The sequence below is a fragment of the Perognathus longimembris genome, chromosome 3 (genome assembly GCF_023159225.1).
Source record: "Perognathus longimembris pacificus isolate PPM17 chromosome 3, ASM2315922v1, whole genome shotgun sequence".
NCBI lineage: Eukaryota > Metazoa > Chordata > Mammalia > Rodentia > Heteromyidae > Perognathus > Perognathus longimembris.
The window spans coordinates 100,275,288-100,291,784 of NC_063163.1; the positions used below are offsets into that span (position 1 = coordinate 100,275,288).

The window sequence follows — 16,497 nt, forward strand, 5'->3', positions numbered from 1 at the left end:
AAAAAAATTTTTTTGGCTCAAGGCTAGTCACTCCACCATTTGAGTCACAGTTCCACTTCTAGCCTTTTCTGATGGTGAAGTGGGAGATGAGTGTCATGAACTCACCTGCATGTGCTGGCTTCATTCAAACCGCTATTCTTAGATATCAGCCTCCAAATAGCTAGGATTATGGGCGTGAACCACTGGCATCCAGCCAAAACAGGTATTTTATATAAAGAAAAAATTACCCAAGTTTTTCATGGACTCATAAATATTTTAGATCAAAATCAGAGCAGCTTTGATGGTACCAGAAGAAAAGTATAGCCCAGTCCATCATAAAACATCTTTCTAGCAGCAAAAAAGGTTATTAAGGATTTTAGTTTTTGTTAGTCTTAATTCCCTCTTCCCCGATTTGTGGGTCAAAAGTTATCATTTTTTATAGTCTATTTTCATGTTTTACATTATTGCTTACATTCTGTAAAAACTATTGTAACTGCTCTTAATAAGCTTGGCAATGTGTAACAATATTTTAAGAACAAGGATAACGCATTGCTGTATCGCTTACTGTCCTTTTTTTGTAAACAATCTTACTTGGTTTAAGAATGTGGCCTCAACACAGAAGTCTTTATTTTGTCCAAAACAGCACAGAAAAAACATCCCCAATAGTACATAAACCTCTAAGTATATAAAATATAGACTATGTCCCACAGCGTTTCTTTACATGGTAGCAAGATAATATAGCCGATGGGGAGTAAAGGGAAGTTAGGCTAGCCAGGCATTAACATTCAAAGACCAGGTAAACAACAACTTTAGTAGAAAAAGCAGTATTAAAGGAGTTCCTGTGAAGCTGGGATTTACAGTATTCATTCTGTACTCCTGGGCCGTTCCATCCACAGCCTGACTTTTTTTCAACCATGGTTCTTTGCCTTTGGAGTGGTACTATAAAGGGAATGCCTATCTAATATCATTTTTTTTTTGCTATAAAAATCATAATCAAAATGAAAAATGCTTTAAAAAAAAGGTATTCTGGATTTCAAAATATTTAACTTAATAATTTTTAAGAAAGCTTTCCATTAATACTTCTAAAACAGGATTTTTACAACATCCTGCATATAGGAATAAACATCTATCCAGTTAATGTATCAAATTTTGCGTGATAATTTATCATGTACCTTTAATCTCCAGAAGACCAACAACCATTTGATTTCTTTACCTGCTGATCTGTTGTTAACTTACTTTTAACAACAGAAGGGAAAACTGGTGTATGTTAAGTCAACTCATTCTCCTTAAGTCTAGTTTCTATTGTTTCAACATCATGTGGTATACTTACAGAAGCAATTTCTCAATTATGAAAAATAAAATATCAGTTGTAGGGCTTACAAAGAGAAATGGGAGACTTTCCCAAACCCTTCCAATATTTAAAAAATTAAATTAAATTTAAATATACAAGACCAAGCACAGGCACTTTCCAAAAACCAAAACTAGAACCAAATGACAAATTACTCGATAGTTACAGATGACAGCTCTGATTTGGGGGGATCATCTCTGGGAGCCTCAGCACAAGCACTGGTCTTTGGTTGCCCTGGCACTTCTTCCTCTTTTTCTGCCAGCCCACCAAGAGACCCCAGAGGGAAAGTGCTTTCACAATTCTGGGTTGAGGAGACCTGTGAAATTACAGGCATTTGAACAGAGGAGTTGCTTTCAAAACTGTGTTCTCCAAGATCATACTGAACAAGGTTCTCTTCTTGTTCTTGGTTTAAGTAGTCCGGTACTAGGAAATCACTAGATAAGAGGCAAAGATGAAATATGGAGTTAATCTTCAAACCTGTACTAGATAAGCTACAGTAAAAAGATGCTATCTGTAAACAAGACTGGGACTTTTCATTTCATTAATTCTTAAGCATTAAAACTCAGGAACTTGCAGCTTTTAAAAAATAAACATTCTGGCTGGAAATATGGCCTCGTGGCAAGAGTGCTCGACTCATATACATGAAGCCCTGGGTTTGATTTCCCAGCACCACATATATAGAAAACGGCCAGAAGTGTCATTGTGGCTCAAGTGGCAGAGTGCTAGCCTTGAGCAAAAAGAAGCCAGGGACAGTGCTCAAGCCCTGAGTTCAAGCCCCAGGACTGGCCAAGAAAAAAACAAAACAAAACAAAAATAAAAAATAAACATTCCTCAATATGAACCAAAGTGCAAGTCTCCCTACTAACAATAAGTAAGATTAATGATCCCCCCCTTCAGTGACCCTTTGAACACTTCAATGGCCTTTCTGCTATGTAGAGAATAGAATACAAGTCTAAGTGGCATGTTCACTTAAGCAACGATCGTGTAATATATATATTCCTTTGTTTTTGCCAGGCCTCAGAACTCAGGGCCTGGGCACTGTCCCTTGAGCTTCTTTTTTTGCTTAAGTCTAGCACTCTACCACTTGAGCCACAATGACACTTCTGGCCTTTAGTGTTTAGGTGGTACTGAGGAATCGAACCCTGGGCTTCATGCACGCTAGGCAAGCACTTACCACTAAGCCACACTCCCAGCCCTCAATTGTGTAATTTAAATGCTTGTTTTTTCTTGGATTAGACACTGAATAAGAAGTACACAATAAACCCATCTCTATTACTATCTAGATATGTTAGCTAAGAAACTAAGTCTTTATGCAAGATGACCTTAAACATAAAGTTGAAAATGTAGAAGGTAATCTGTCTGTCTTGCGACTAGGTTCAGCTTTTGGATATAATTTGAATTAGAATTTGAAAATCAGTTGCTTAATATTGGTTATGTTAGTCTTCAAAAAGTATTTAGTTACTGATTTCTATAGGAAATGTGAACAATAAAATATACTAACATTTCAACAGTGGATGTTTTCTGATTGGTAACACCCGAAAAATTTTCTTCTTTTACCTTCTTAATTTTCTCAATTTTCTACTATAATCTTTTTGATTGTTAAAACGATGAGCATTATGAAATAAGTCTTATGTGCTTATTAAAATCTTTACTACTAATCTAAAATAGGTTATCATATTGGGACCTTCTGTAACTAATACATTAAATTCTGCTCATTTGCAAAGCAATTTTTGAAATGCCCTGTGTTCATTTTTCTAAAATGTCTTCAAGAATTAAGCAAAAATAATACAGGCTACAGAGCTCTGCACAGGAAAGACACAAAAACTGAAGTTGTTAACTGAAGATTATCTTAGTCCTGAACAACTACACTTAATATGGGACAACCACACATTCAGAATTAGATATGAGTAAACAAAATGAATGCTTGGTTTGATGAGAAAATCTATGCAGGAATAATTAGAAGGTTATTGAAAAAGAAGGCTTTAAAAACAAAGGTAAATTACAAAGTAAGGATTTAGAAAAAAATTCATTTTATGAGAAACCAAGGATTTCTACAAAGATATGATTCTTACAAAGGATTAAACCTCACCTGCAAACTGACCAGGCTCAATCAACAGTTAGTAACAGAGCTAGTTAAAACTATCCCTAATAGTTTTGGGATAACCTATAAATCACAAACTATTTATAAACTATTCATGTTAATGGAGATTTACACCAAAGGGGAAAAAAATAGGAGAGACTCACTGGATCAATGCAATTATATTCATTATAAATGCTATTCAAGTATCTTCCTTATTAGTAAGTGGATATTCCTTTATACAGGATTAAAAAAGGGAAATGGTGAAGAATTTTAATATCATCCAGGGTTTAAATAGCTGATCATGTTATACTTTCCAATAAAATCTACATTTTGTTTAACCTTATATAATTTTTAAGATTCAAGAGAAGTAGTTTATTTCTGTAGGAATATATGTATATACTTTCTCATTTTTGTGGGAAATTATTACTAGATATGTATAACTTTAAATACTTAGAGGAGAGCAAAGTGGTTTTCTGATCAGGAGATCAAAGTATGTATAGTGGGAATTAAAAGTGAATGTCATTGATTAGCTGGCAACCTGACAAAAAGAAAACCACAGCAGGCTGCCCTAAAAGCAGGAAGAGAGTTCAGAAAGCAGTTTTCCCGGTTGGGTTTTCCTTGTGCACCTCACCTGCTCTGGAAGTAGTTTGCTAGCTCTGATGCTTCATGGTTCAGACTCCTCAGGTGCACGATTAAATTTCCAGAGTTGGTGAACATGGCGCCACATGTTTTGCACTCGTAAATCCGAGGCTTGCGGATAATGTGCCGGGAAACCCTCATATGGTGTTTATATTCCCCGAAGGAAGTGAAAGTGGCACTACATATCTGGCACCGGAAACAGCGTTTACCTTCATGCTTTAGGCGATGCATCTTTAGCGAGTAAGCCCTGGTGAACTTTTTCCCACAGCAGTCACACTGAAATGGTTTAATTCCTATGGAAGAAAGTAAAGCAAAATTAGTACTTGAAAACAAAATAAACTGACAGGTTGTAACCTCCACAAGTGTTCTGAACTACAACTTTATAATAAGTTAAAAACAAGAACTATCAGCTAATTGTATTCATAGCATATCAGAAAATATACAGAGTACTTGAAAAGTCACTAGTGCTTAAGATTAAAAAAAGGTAAGATGGAGAAAGGCAAACTAAGTAATACATATTAAAGGTGGTTGCTGAAAGCACTTCTAAATCATCTATTTTGTATACTTCAGAGAACATTTTTTCTTATTAAAAATACTTTCTTAGGTAGTATTGGGATTTCATTCTGGGCTGTACTTACTAAGCAGGTGTTCTATACTATTTGAGTCACTTTTCTAGTCTATTTTATTTTTTGCTGTGCAAAGGATAGAACATATGGCCTTCTGCATTGCTAGGCAAGCACTTCATCTCTAAGCGACATCTCCAGCACCAAAATGTATTTTAACAAGAGTATTTACACAGAACCTAAATCCCCATGTAACAGCACTTACTTGATTTCATTACGAGTTTATAATTAAAATATTATCTAGCTCAGAAAAAATAATGAGAAGAAAAAAAGGAAGTTCTAGCATTTCTGTATGTAATTATAATAGCACCATCAGATGGCAAACTACCTTTTTGGTAATTATTATAATTATTTATTATGATATATAATTGTTAGAAATAAGATTAAAGGCTAAAAGGTGCTATAAAGTATTAACTTGATATAACAAAATCAAAGGGAATTAATGTTGGGACAGCAACTTTAAGACATATAAAGGGAAAGAAGATACTAACATAGTTGAAAACCTTTATAGAATTCCTTACCAATGGGAGGTTAGAAATGTACTCAAAAGAATCGCCTTTTTGCAACCCCTGAACTTAAGTTTCACCAAAACAGAATCTATACATGTACCCAAAGTATCATATACTAAAACAAAAACTCGTCCCATGCCCACCCCCCAAACCCTATAAAAGTGACTAATCAGAGCTCAGAGAATGAAGACAGTAAAATAAAACCTTAAATCTTTCACAGCACTTATCTGGAAATAATTTCAAACTTACACAAGTTCTTTTAGCCTCATCTGCTTTTCTAGGTGTTTGTTTCTCTAATAGATGCACACTCCTAGTATGTTCAGTGTCTTAACTTTCATATTTCACAGTGCATATTGCCTGTGTTAAGTGCATTAAGTAGCTGTCACTACCTATTTCAATAACAAAGTCTTCTCACTTCCCAAGTTTTTCTTGTTTTCTAAAATGCTTGCTTTTAGTTTGTTTTTGAGATAGCATCAGTGATTACTATGTAGCTCAGTCAGGCTTTGAACCTATAATCCCCCTGGCTCTACCTCTGGAAGGCTGGGATTACAGGTGTAAAATACCATATATGTTCCAAAGAATTTCTTCTTCTAATTCTCCCACTGTGATATGGGATTTGAGTTCTGGGTTTCACACTTGTTAGGCAGATGTTCTACCACTTGAACAATGCCTTCGGGCCATCTGTTCTCTACTTTTTTTTTTGGCCAGTCCTGGGGTTTGAACTCGGCCTGAGCACTGTCCCTGGCTTCTTTTTGCTCAAGGCTAGCACTCTACCACTTGAGCCACAGCGCCACTTCTGGCCATTTTCTATATATGTGGTGCTGGGGAATCGAACCCAGGGCTTCATGTATACGAGGCGAGCGCTCTACCACTAGGCCATATTCCCAACCTCTGTTCTCTACTTTTTGATTCCAAAATAAAAATGCTTTAGTGTGCTCAATTATGTAACAACAGGAAGACGACATTACCTGAGTGGATAAGCATGTGCTGTTTTAGGTTCTGAATACGGGTGAATCGTACCCCACAGGTTGGACACTGAAAAGGTCTGTCTGGACCATTTGGACTCGGTCGTTCTGTACTGCTGGTGGAAGGAGCAATGTAGAGTTGGTAGGGATATTGAACATTTTCCAATCTAAAAAATAAACCAAAGACGGCAACCAGATTCTGATTTTTAAACTGAATATGCATTTTTGCAGATCAATTTTTGATTTTAAATAAATATGGAGGGAAGGGAAGAAACACTTGCTCAACTATAAAGATAACAACTATAAAGATAACATCTTCAAATAAGCAGGCATACAACCCATAGAGCATTTACATAAACTTCCTTACCCTTAGATTTCCTTCATCAATTCCCTTCTTTCTTGCTACTGCTTTAACCTTTAGGCCTTCAATATAAACTTCAATTCCTCTTTTCAGCTCTAACTTTCTAAAATATCCTTCTTGCTAAATCACAAGTATTCTCTCCTCATAAAACATGCCCTGCTTGTTATTTTTTAAACCTCACAGTTAACTGTTGCCTTTCCAACTTCATTTCTTTTCGTATTGTCCAAATATATCCTGTACCAATTAATTTCTCCAGTGTACCATAATCTCTGGGGTACATTTGAACTAACTTATTACCTTCTCTGCCTAAATAATGCCAATTCATTTAATAAAATGTAGCTGAATTGCCACTTCATCTTCTCGGAAGTCTTCACTGATTTGTGAGCAGCTTAGGTAGGCTTCCTCCACACATGGCAATCACACTGTTTATGACTTATGATGTGCTCATCTGTTTATCTTTAAGCAATCTCCCTCCTCCCTGAGAATGGATTGAGGTTCTTGAAGGAAAAGGTTACGCATTTCAGTCCCATACTCCTACCACTTAGCACAAGACTTTTACCTGATTAATATTTGCAATAAGAAATCTAAGTAAGTGTACTCTGGTTTTTATTAATTCACTTATATATTTAATGTCCATGATTTTGACCTCAGTTTTAGCCATTCAATAATGATAAACTTTGCCAATTCCCTTGAATCCTTCATGTTGTCATCAAAAAGGAGTTTTCAAGGTTGCTAAGGAGGAGGATTCAATCATTTCATGGAGTCTATATTCAATTGTAAGAAAAAAACAATCAACAAAATGACAATGACTGGATGCTGGCTGAGACTGATGGTGAATAGGAGCCTCCTTGAGAACTGATACAGAGACAAGGATCTGAAGGTCAAGTAAGTAGAAATCAGGGGAGAAAGCATTTCAGGCAAATGTCACAATGTGGTTAAAAAAAAAAAAAAAGCCCAAAGGGTGCTGGTGGCTCACACCTGTAATCCTAGCTACTCAGGAGGCTGAGAGGTGAAGATCATGGTTCAAAGCCAGCCCAGGCAGGAAAGTCTGTGAGACTCATCTCCAGTTATCCACCAGAAACCCCTAAGTGGCACTGTGGCTCAAGTGGTAGAGGGCTAGCCTTGAGCTGAAGAGCTCAGGGACAGCACCCAGGCCTGGAGTTCAAGCTCCACGACCAACCGGCGGGTGGCGGGGGAGCCCAAAGGCAAGAACAAACCTGAAGGATTTCAGGAACTGACAGAAGGCTGAGGTGGCTAGAAGGCAGTATGCAACAGAAAGAAGTAGTCTGATGGGAGCTGGGAAAAAGTCCTTTCAAATAAGGCTTTTAGCCAGAGTAGATTCAGATTTCATGTATGAGTAAATCCAGAATGTCAAATTTTATAGCTGAAAACCAGAATTCAATGTCAAGTAAAAAAAAAAAAAAGATGATCAGGGCTACTACATGAAGAATGTACTTGAGTAGTGGAAGAATGAGGTCAGGAATCAGTTGGAAGGCTGTTGGAGTAGTTAAGGCAACAAAACATGATGGTGACTTAAACAAGGGTGGCTATAGTACACAGAGGAAAAGTAGAGACCAGGGGTTGGGGACATATTCTGCAGGCACAGTTGATAAAAAGACTTAAGGATTAAAAATGCAGAAAGTAATGAGTGGAGAGGGAAAAAAAAATAGCTTCCAGAGACTGTGCTTGAGCTTGCGAAGCTGGGGGATGGAATGGGACAGGACTGGTGAAAGGACATAGTTATAAATTAAGAGCTCTCGCTAGGCCCTGTTGACTCTGAAATTCTCCATACATATCTATGTGGAAATGTCAAGCAGGAAGGGTTGAGTGAAGACAATGACTTAGGAATTGTGAGTATACACATTAGGACTCAACAAAACATTTTCTGTGGCAGGCACATTATTTTGGCTTTGTTACTTCACTAACAATGTGTACATAAATAAGCATGGCTGTATTCCAGTAGTTTACTTACAAAGGTAGTAGGCTTTGGTCCATAGTTTGCCAACCTCTAATATAATAGATAGTATTTTTAAGGAAATAGGACTGGGGCTGGGAATATGGTCTAGTGGCAAGAGTGCTTGCCTTGCATACCTGAAGCCCTGGGTTCGATTCCTGAGCACCACATATATAGAAAATGGCCAGAAGTGGCGCTGTGGCTCAAGTGGCAGAGTGCTAGCCTTGAGCAAAAAAAACCCAGGGACAGTGCTCAAGCCCTGAGTTCAAGCTCCAGGACTGGAAAAAAAAAAAAAAAAGGACTAGTTTTGGAATGCAAGAAAAAAAAGCGATGGTCAAATGTGATGAAGCCATCTCATTATTCTCAACCACTTTATTAGAAAGCTCTGAGACAAAGTGCTTGAATTTAGAGCTGTAAACAACCCTTACAAAAAAAAAAATTACACACTATGTTAATACTAACCGGTCATCTTCATCTGCATGAGTATTAGTGCTAGAAGTGCTCTGAAGTGTAGGTAGCCCTTCAGTAACGCCTTCATCTACAGAACCTGTGAAAATATGATAGTTGTGGTGTCAATAAGCCAAGATATCCAATAAGCCAACCAATATAACCACACCCCTAATCTAACAGCTAGTGTTCTATATTTTACATTAGTTAAGCTAAAGGTCTATGTAATTAAAAAAATTGTAAGTAACACATGCTTATATTAAATTCTTTTGACAATATTTGATATATATATTCCAGAAAACACGTAGAAAATAGAAAGATCATTTAAAGAAGCAATGATAAGGGCTGGGAATATGGCCTAGTGGTAAAGTGCTTGCCTCATATACATGAAGCCCTGGGTTCAATTCCTCAGTACCACATAAACAGAAAAAGCAGCACTGATGGTTTTTTTGTTTTTGTTTTTGCCAGTCCTGGGGCTTGAACTCAGGGCCTGAGCACTGTCCGTGGCTTTTTTTGGCTCAAGGCTAGCACTCTACCACTTGAGCCACAGTACCACTTCTGGCCTTTTCTGTTTTTGTGATACTGAGGATTCGAACCCAGGGCTTCATGAATGCTAGGCAAGCACTCTACTACTAAGCCATTATTCCTAGCCCAGTATTGTCAATTTTTACTTTTAAAACCTCCTTAAATGTGACAGACAACTTATACAACTTTTACATACTATTTGCAAGACAAAGTAATTGGGCAATCTCCACACAAGCCACACAGAACATTGTCCACATTCTAGTGGAAGTCTCTTTCATTCTTCCCTGATCATAAATCCTCTTTCCTGCAACAGCCTGTTGTTTTTTGGTTTTGTTTTTATTTTAGTGGATATCATTCTATCTCATCCTTGAAAAGTGATTTGACCACAGGGTTGGGCACGGCTGTATTCAGGAGGCAGAGAATCAAGGTTTAAGGCCAGGCAAAACATTATTTTTGTGTGTTTTTTTATTTTGCCAGTCCTGGGGCATGAACCTGAGCACTGTCCCTGACTTCTTTTTGCTCAAGACTAGCACTCTGCCACTTAAGCCACAGCGCCACTTCTGGCCATTTTCTATATATGTGGTGGTGCTGTGGAATCGAACCTAGGGCTTCGTATATACAAAGCAAGCACTCTACCACTAGGCCATATTCCAAGCCCCCAGGCAAAATGTTACTAAGACCTCATCTCAATCACAAGTGAACATAGTGGTATGATTTGCAATATCACTTATATAAGGAGTACATAGGAGTATCACATTCCAGCTTTGGGAGTCTGACCCTCTCTATGAAGAACCTAAAACAAAGTTGTAGAGCACCAAGCTAGTAGAGAAGCCCTGATTACTGCTTGTTTCTCAAAAGTAGTTTTATCTCTAGTACACTCCCATAGGGTACCTAGTCATTGGTTCTTTCTGGAACACAGTCATGAACAGTGTTGCTTTCCCACTATATTCAATGCCATTATGCTAGTTAAGTCTAAAACTATTTACTATCTGGCCAGTGTAGGAAAGCTTCTCAATCCTTGCTGTTAACAATACAGCTCAGTGTTGTCTGGTCATAAACTTATATAAGTTCAATTTTGAAGTCTATACTCTTACAGCTTGTTTCCTTCAACGTGGAAGATTCATTCATGTTGTTTATATAGTTTATTTTTGTTGTCGTGGATTATTAATATTCTGTCCACATTCCTCTTGATGGGCACTTTCATGCTATCATCACCAATACTGTGAATATTCTTATAGATATAACTTAATGCACATGTGCATGCTTATGGCTGGGGTACTTAGTATTTATTGGAAAATGGCAAATTCCAGCAGTTAATGGCACTAAGTTTTACCTCAGCACTAGCAGTGGGTAACACCTGTGCTGTTCTGGCCTGCATCAAAACCTATTGATGGATTTGTACATTTTTTTAGTATTGAGGTTAAGAACTGTTTAATTTATTAAACCTCTCCATAGGCTTGCTCAAATCTTATTGAGTCGTCTGCCTTTTCACTGTAAGGGTCTTTTTCTATTTCAGGCACAAGCCAGTGATTTTTATATTACAAAGAGTTTTCACCTTCCATTTAGTTATTAAAAAGTCTCTTTTCTCTGTTAATATAAAGTTAAGTGCTTGGGTCTGATTTCACATTCTCATCTACTTCTGTGACTGTCCTTGCATTAATGACAATCATTATAGTAGCTCTATATTAAATTCTGATCTTAAGAAGAGCAAGTCTTCTTACCTTGTCCACTTGTTTCTTCCTGTCTACTTGCTTCTGGCTGCTCTTGACCCTTTCCATTCCTTACGTATTTCAGAATTGGTTTGTTGGATAATGGTGCTTAAAATCATACCACTGTTTGGATTCACAATATTTTCCTATTCTTTTCTTCAGTGACTGTCTTAGGACTTAGACATGTATTAGGCAAAGAATATAGCTTGGTGTAGTGATGGTTTTATACTTGGGACATGGGGAGATATATTACCAGTTAAAGTTAATTGAAACCATTGCATTTTCCTAATAACACAAGGACCTTGGCAGCTTCACCTTCATGTTCCTCTTGCTCTCATTTTACAAGTTATTTACCTCTTTTGTTTTTCATTCATTGTTTAGAAGACTTTCCATCCATGGTTACATTTACTTCTGCCTTAAGTCAATAGTATAAGAATTTTAGTTACTTGTAGGTTAACTCTTTTAGTTTGAAAACCATTTCTGCTTCCATTCTTCAAAGTTATTCTGTGTAGAAATCTAGACTATTTTCTTTCAGTACACTTAGATCATCCCAGTGATGCCTAACATTGAAGTTGGATATTGTTTTTTATTTTTTTTTGGTTGCTTTAGGGCATTGGGTGCTGTCCCTGAGCTCTTTTGCTCAAGGCTAGCTCTCTACCACTTAGGGCCACAGCTCCATTTCTAGTTTTTTGAATTGTCAGTTGGAGATGACAGTCTCACAGGGACTTTTCTCTCCAGGTTGGCTTCGAACTGTGATCCTCAGATCTAAGAGTAGCTAGGATTACAGGCCTGAGCCACATACACCTGGCTGAAGTTGGACATTTTGAAGGTAATCTGTCATTAGTAGGTCTTTTTTGTTTTCTCTATGACGTGTAGGTTTGTGGTTTATTATTCTAGATTTCTTTTTGGCCAGTCCTGGGCCTTGGACTCCGGGCCTGAGCACTGTCCCTGGCTTCTTCCCGCTCAAGGCTAGCACTCTGCCACTTGAGCCACAGCGCCACTTCTGGCCGTTTTCTGTATATGTGGTGCTGGGGAATCGAACCTAGGGCCTCGTGTATCCGAGGCAGGCACTCTTGCCACTAGGCTATATCCCCAGCCCCTATTCTAGATTTCTTTTCTTTTCTTTTTTTTTGGCCAGTCCTGGGCCTTGGACTCAGGGCCTGAGCACTGTCCCTGGCTTCTTTTTGCTCAAGGCTAGCACTCTGCCACTTGAGCCACAGCGCCACTTCTGGCCGTTTTCTGTATATGTGGTGCTGGGGAATCGAACCCAGGGCCTCATGAATACGAGGCAAGCTCTCTTGCCACTAGACCATATCCCCAGCCTGGTTTATTATTCTGTTTGAGATTTTTCTGGCCTCTTGTGGACTCATTTATTTGTGAAATTTCTCAGCCATTTTCTTTTCTCTCATCAGGACTTTCATCAAACCTAAATTTACACCTTAGATATCCTTCTCTTCTCCAGGGCAGTTTCCTCTACTTCATCTGCTCCTGGGTAAAATTCAAATAGTTTTTTAAATTATCTCCTAATCCTCAATTCCTTTTTCTGCTAAATTCAATCTGCTGCCAAAATGTTCACCAAGATTTTTCTTTTTGCTTTGTCAGTTTTGAGGCTTGAACTCAGGGCCTAAGCACTGTCCCTGGCTTTTTACTCAAAGATAGCATTTTACCACTTGAGCCACAGAGCCATTTCTGGCCGTTTCTGTTTATGTGGTGCTGAGGATTCAAACTCAGGGCTTCACGCATGGTAGGCAAGCAATCTACCACTAAGCCACATTCCCAGGTCCTCACTGTGATTTTCATCTTGGTTATTTTCTTCTTTCCCAGAAGTCCTAATTAGTCCTTCCTACCAATTCGTTGTTACTTTCTACACAGTTTACTGTTATTTACAATTATTCAAACTTGTTCATTTTGCTAAATAGAGTAAGTATGTTTTATCTTTGTCGGAAAATTATGCCAACTGGCTTTGCCAATAATTTCTGTTGCCTATTTTCCTTACTTTCCCTATTGGAGGTTCTCTCTATGCCTTGTTTCCTTGCCCTGCTTATTTACTGACAGTGATTTTCTGTCCTTTAAAATAAAATCATTTGTAGGGGATAGATTTGCTAAAGTTGAGAATATGTCCTTTTCCACAGGTTTAAATGTTTGTTTCTGTTCGACTTAAACCACACTTGACACTTCGTGGCCAAATTACACCAAGTATATATAACAAGGATGCATATGTGTAAGTGGGCTGGGCAGTGATCACGTTTTCTTAGGGATGTGATCTCTTCCCTTCTTCCTAATCTATTTTGCCCACTGCCAAGGTAGCTTTCAATATAGTCCTTCAAAGTATCCACTTATTTGTGGACAACTCCTCTACAACTTTACTAGAATTTTCATGGGCTGTCTGGGGTATCCATTCTCCTGTTGATGAAACAGAGCCCATCTGTGTTTAGCAAATACCTAAAAAGCAAAATTGGTTTCAGTGCTCTGATGCTGTTTACTTCTCTGGATCAGTCTTTTCACCACACCCAATTCAACCTGGCAATTCTTTGTCAATTTTTTTCAGGTTTTTGAATATTTGTGGTGATCTTTTCAGAATCTAGAATCTGTAATGAGACAATGGATCCCAACAACTTCATTATGTTCAATATACTCATTTCTTTACAATTTGCGAATAAGCTGTGATGCACCAAATGAATAAATCTGAGCCTTTGCAATGGTCTCTGTTCTTAATAGCAAACAAGCTTTTGCTTAGACTATTTTAATGAAAGCTTAAATATATTAACTGCAACAATCTGCATAAAAGTATAAACATGTGAACATATAATTAATATCATCTGTTAACATACATAAGATGAAATTCCTCCCCAAGAAAACTTAGAATCTAATACTTTAGCTTTTTCCCTCTTTGGAACATTTGAATTAGCTGACCTTTCCACTGAAGTAAAAGATTCTAACACTAAATCAATCTTTCACGAAAGACTAGCACTCTGAGCCACAGCTCCACTTTCTGGTTTTCTGGTGGTTAATTGAAGAGTTTCACAGACTTTTCTGCCCAGGCTGGCTTTAGACTATGATTCTCAGATCTCAGCCTCCTGAATAGCTAAGATTACAGGTGTGAGCCATCAGTGCCTGGCTCTAGTTGGAATTTTTATCTTACCATCAGGTAGGCTATATTATTTTCACGAAGGGGTAACATCTCAGTGAAGTGGAAATAAAAGCCACTCAGACTATGAAGTCCTAAAAACCTCATGGAGTCTGAGTATAATCTCCTTTCAGGCAAAGGAGTAATCAACTTGCTCAAATACTGGGGGGGGGGGGGGTGTCTCTCTGGTGACAGGGCACTTGACAGAAATTGCCACCTCAACCGGATTTAGCTAAAGTCCTTGCTGCTCTGCACTAGGACTCTTTATAACAGAGAGCAGATCTTTTGAGATGCAACTTGCCCTTGGCTGGAGGCTAAATCGTTGCTAAACTGAGCTCAAGTATTTCAATGAAACTCTTGTTATATTTCACTTCCACAGAAATAAGTCTTTTAGAAGTATTCTAATTATTCAGGTTTGCATTGTCCCTTAAGTGAAAATTTTCAAGCCTTTAATACCTATTCTTATGGTCTGTTTATTGAGTATGTTGACTCTAACCTGTAAGACTAATAAACTATATATAAAGTTTCCTCATTATATATAGTTCATTTGAACTAGCTCTAGAGGCTGACAGAACCATTTGAAGGTTTTACAGAGTATTCCATGGATAAACTAAGAAAAGCAGCATGGTTAAGGGCAGAAGCTGGTCAGAAAGAATACCATCCATAAAACCATCTATGTGAAATATTCACAGCAGACTTACCTATAGAGACAGTAATTCTTCTAGGAGAGATAAATTCATCTGGTTCCTTCAGCTTTTCCCTCACTGTAGTACCACCTGTACACTTAGCCCTCAACAGGCACAATTTCACCAAGGACAATTTGAAACTGGGTGCAGATTTTGGGGAGAATGAGATTGTCCACTAAAGAAGCAACAACAGTGCACCAATAATGGTAGTTATTGTGTTCTGCTGTGGATATTTCCATTTATGGTCTTCCTGTGAATGACACAACCTTATTTAAAACTGTAATAGGAAGACGTGGACAGGAATGATTCACTGTGAATTTCTTAGCATATTCTAATGAACTGTGAGTTTTCCTGTTACTGTTTTTTTTTTTTTTGGCCAGTCCTGGGCCTTGGACTCAGGGCCTGAGCACTGTCCCTGGCTTCTTCCCGCTCAAGGCTAGCACTCTGCCACTTGAGCCACAGCGCCACTTCTGGCCGTTTTCTGCATATGTGGTGCTGGGGAATCGAACCTAGGGCCTCGTGTATCCGAGGCAGGCACTCTTGCCACTAGGCTATATCCCCAGCCCTCCTGTTACTGTTTATGGACTGAGGATTTTCTATGCTGTACAACTATGCCACAATGGTAGGAAAAATTACTTGGTTTTGAACTCGTGACAAGAGAATTAAAATTTCTTTCTCTAGAATGGAAACTTACATTTTACTAGTATTCTTTTTTTTTGTTTGTTTATGTGGTAAAGAGGAGCCAAACCCAAGGCTTTGTGCATACTAGGCAAGCCCTCAACCAAGCCATATTCCCAGCCCCTTTACTAGTATTCTTTTTTTTTTTTTTTGGCCAGTCCTGGGCCTTGGACTCAGTGCCTGAGCACTGTCCCTGGCTTCTTCCCGCTCAAGGCTAGCACTCTGCCACTTGAGCCACAGTGCCGCTTCTGGCCGTTTTCTGTATATGTGGTGCTGGGGAATCGAACCTAGGGCCTCGTGTATCCGAGGCAGGCACTCTTGCCACTAGGCTATATCCCCAGTCCTTTACTAGTATTCTTATTAAATAATTCCATAAGCTTTATTTTTTACTCATACTCCATTTTCCATATCACCCACAAATATCAAGAAAAACAGGAGCAAATGAAATCTAAGACTGTAATTATTAAAGCATTAAAATTCTCCAGACTTCCACAACTACAAGTATTACACCAAGAGCCTTCATAGTATCTTCTGTAGCACTGACAATCAACTCCTCATACATTAAGAATAATTTGCCTGTTATAATTACAGATCTTACTGTAAACCTTAAAATTTCCCCTTTTTCAAGCTGATTAAATACTTCAAGAGATTTCTATGTCTCAAACTTTACTACCATCAAGTAAGCTGCCATTTAAAAAATTTTCACTTAAGCAGCTTTCCAGTGATTTAAAGTATGATTTGGTCTTCTGGAAAAAGTACCAAAGGAAATACGCCTCGAGGATAAGGAAAGATCAGGTTCTGCTAACAATCAACTGAGTAGTAAAATTCCAAGACCTGGGTTACCAGACTCACATTTCCCAAGCAGGA

At 38.1% G+C, this 16,497-nt stretch overlaps 1 protein-coding gene across 5 annotated transcripts in view; it reads right to left on the reverse strand.

Annotated features, from left to right (window-relative positions):
- Positions 1–582: 582 nt before the first annotated feature.
- Positions 583–16,497, reverse strand: part of Zbtb44 (zinc finger and BTB domain containing 44) — a 40,124-nt gene continuing 24,209 nt past the window's right edge. For 2 of the 5 annotated variants that reach the window (XM_048343618.1, XM_048343619.1), the window contains exons 3-6: positions 8,921–9,005; positions 6,147–6,310; positions 4,039–4,339; positions 583–1,761 (exon numbers count right to left, since the gene is read on the reverse strand). In XM_048343618.1, coding sequence (XP_048199575.1) covers positions 1,479–1,761; positions 4,039–4,339; positions 6,147–6,310; positions 8,921–9,005 — 833 coding nt within the window. In that variant the 3' untranslated portion in view covers positions 583–1,478. The remainder of the gene's footprint in view (positions 1,762–4,038; positions 4,340–6,146; positions 6,311–8,920; positions 9,006–16,497) is intronic. The other 3 variants (XM_048343621.1, XM_048343620.1, XM_048343622.1) reach the window with 3 other exon arrangements.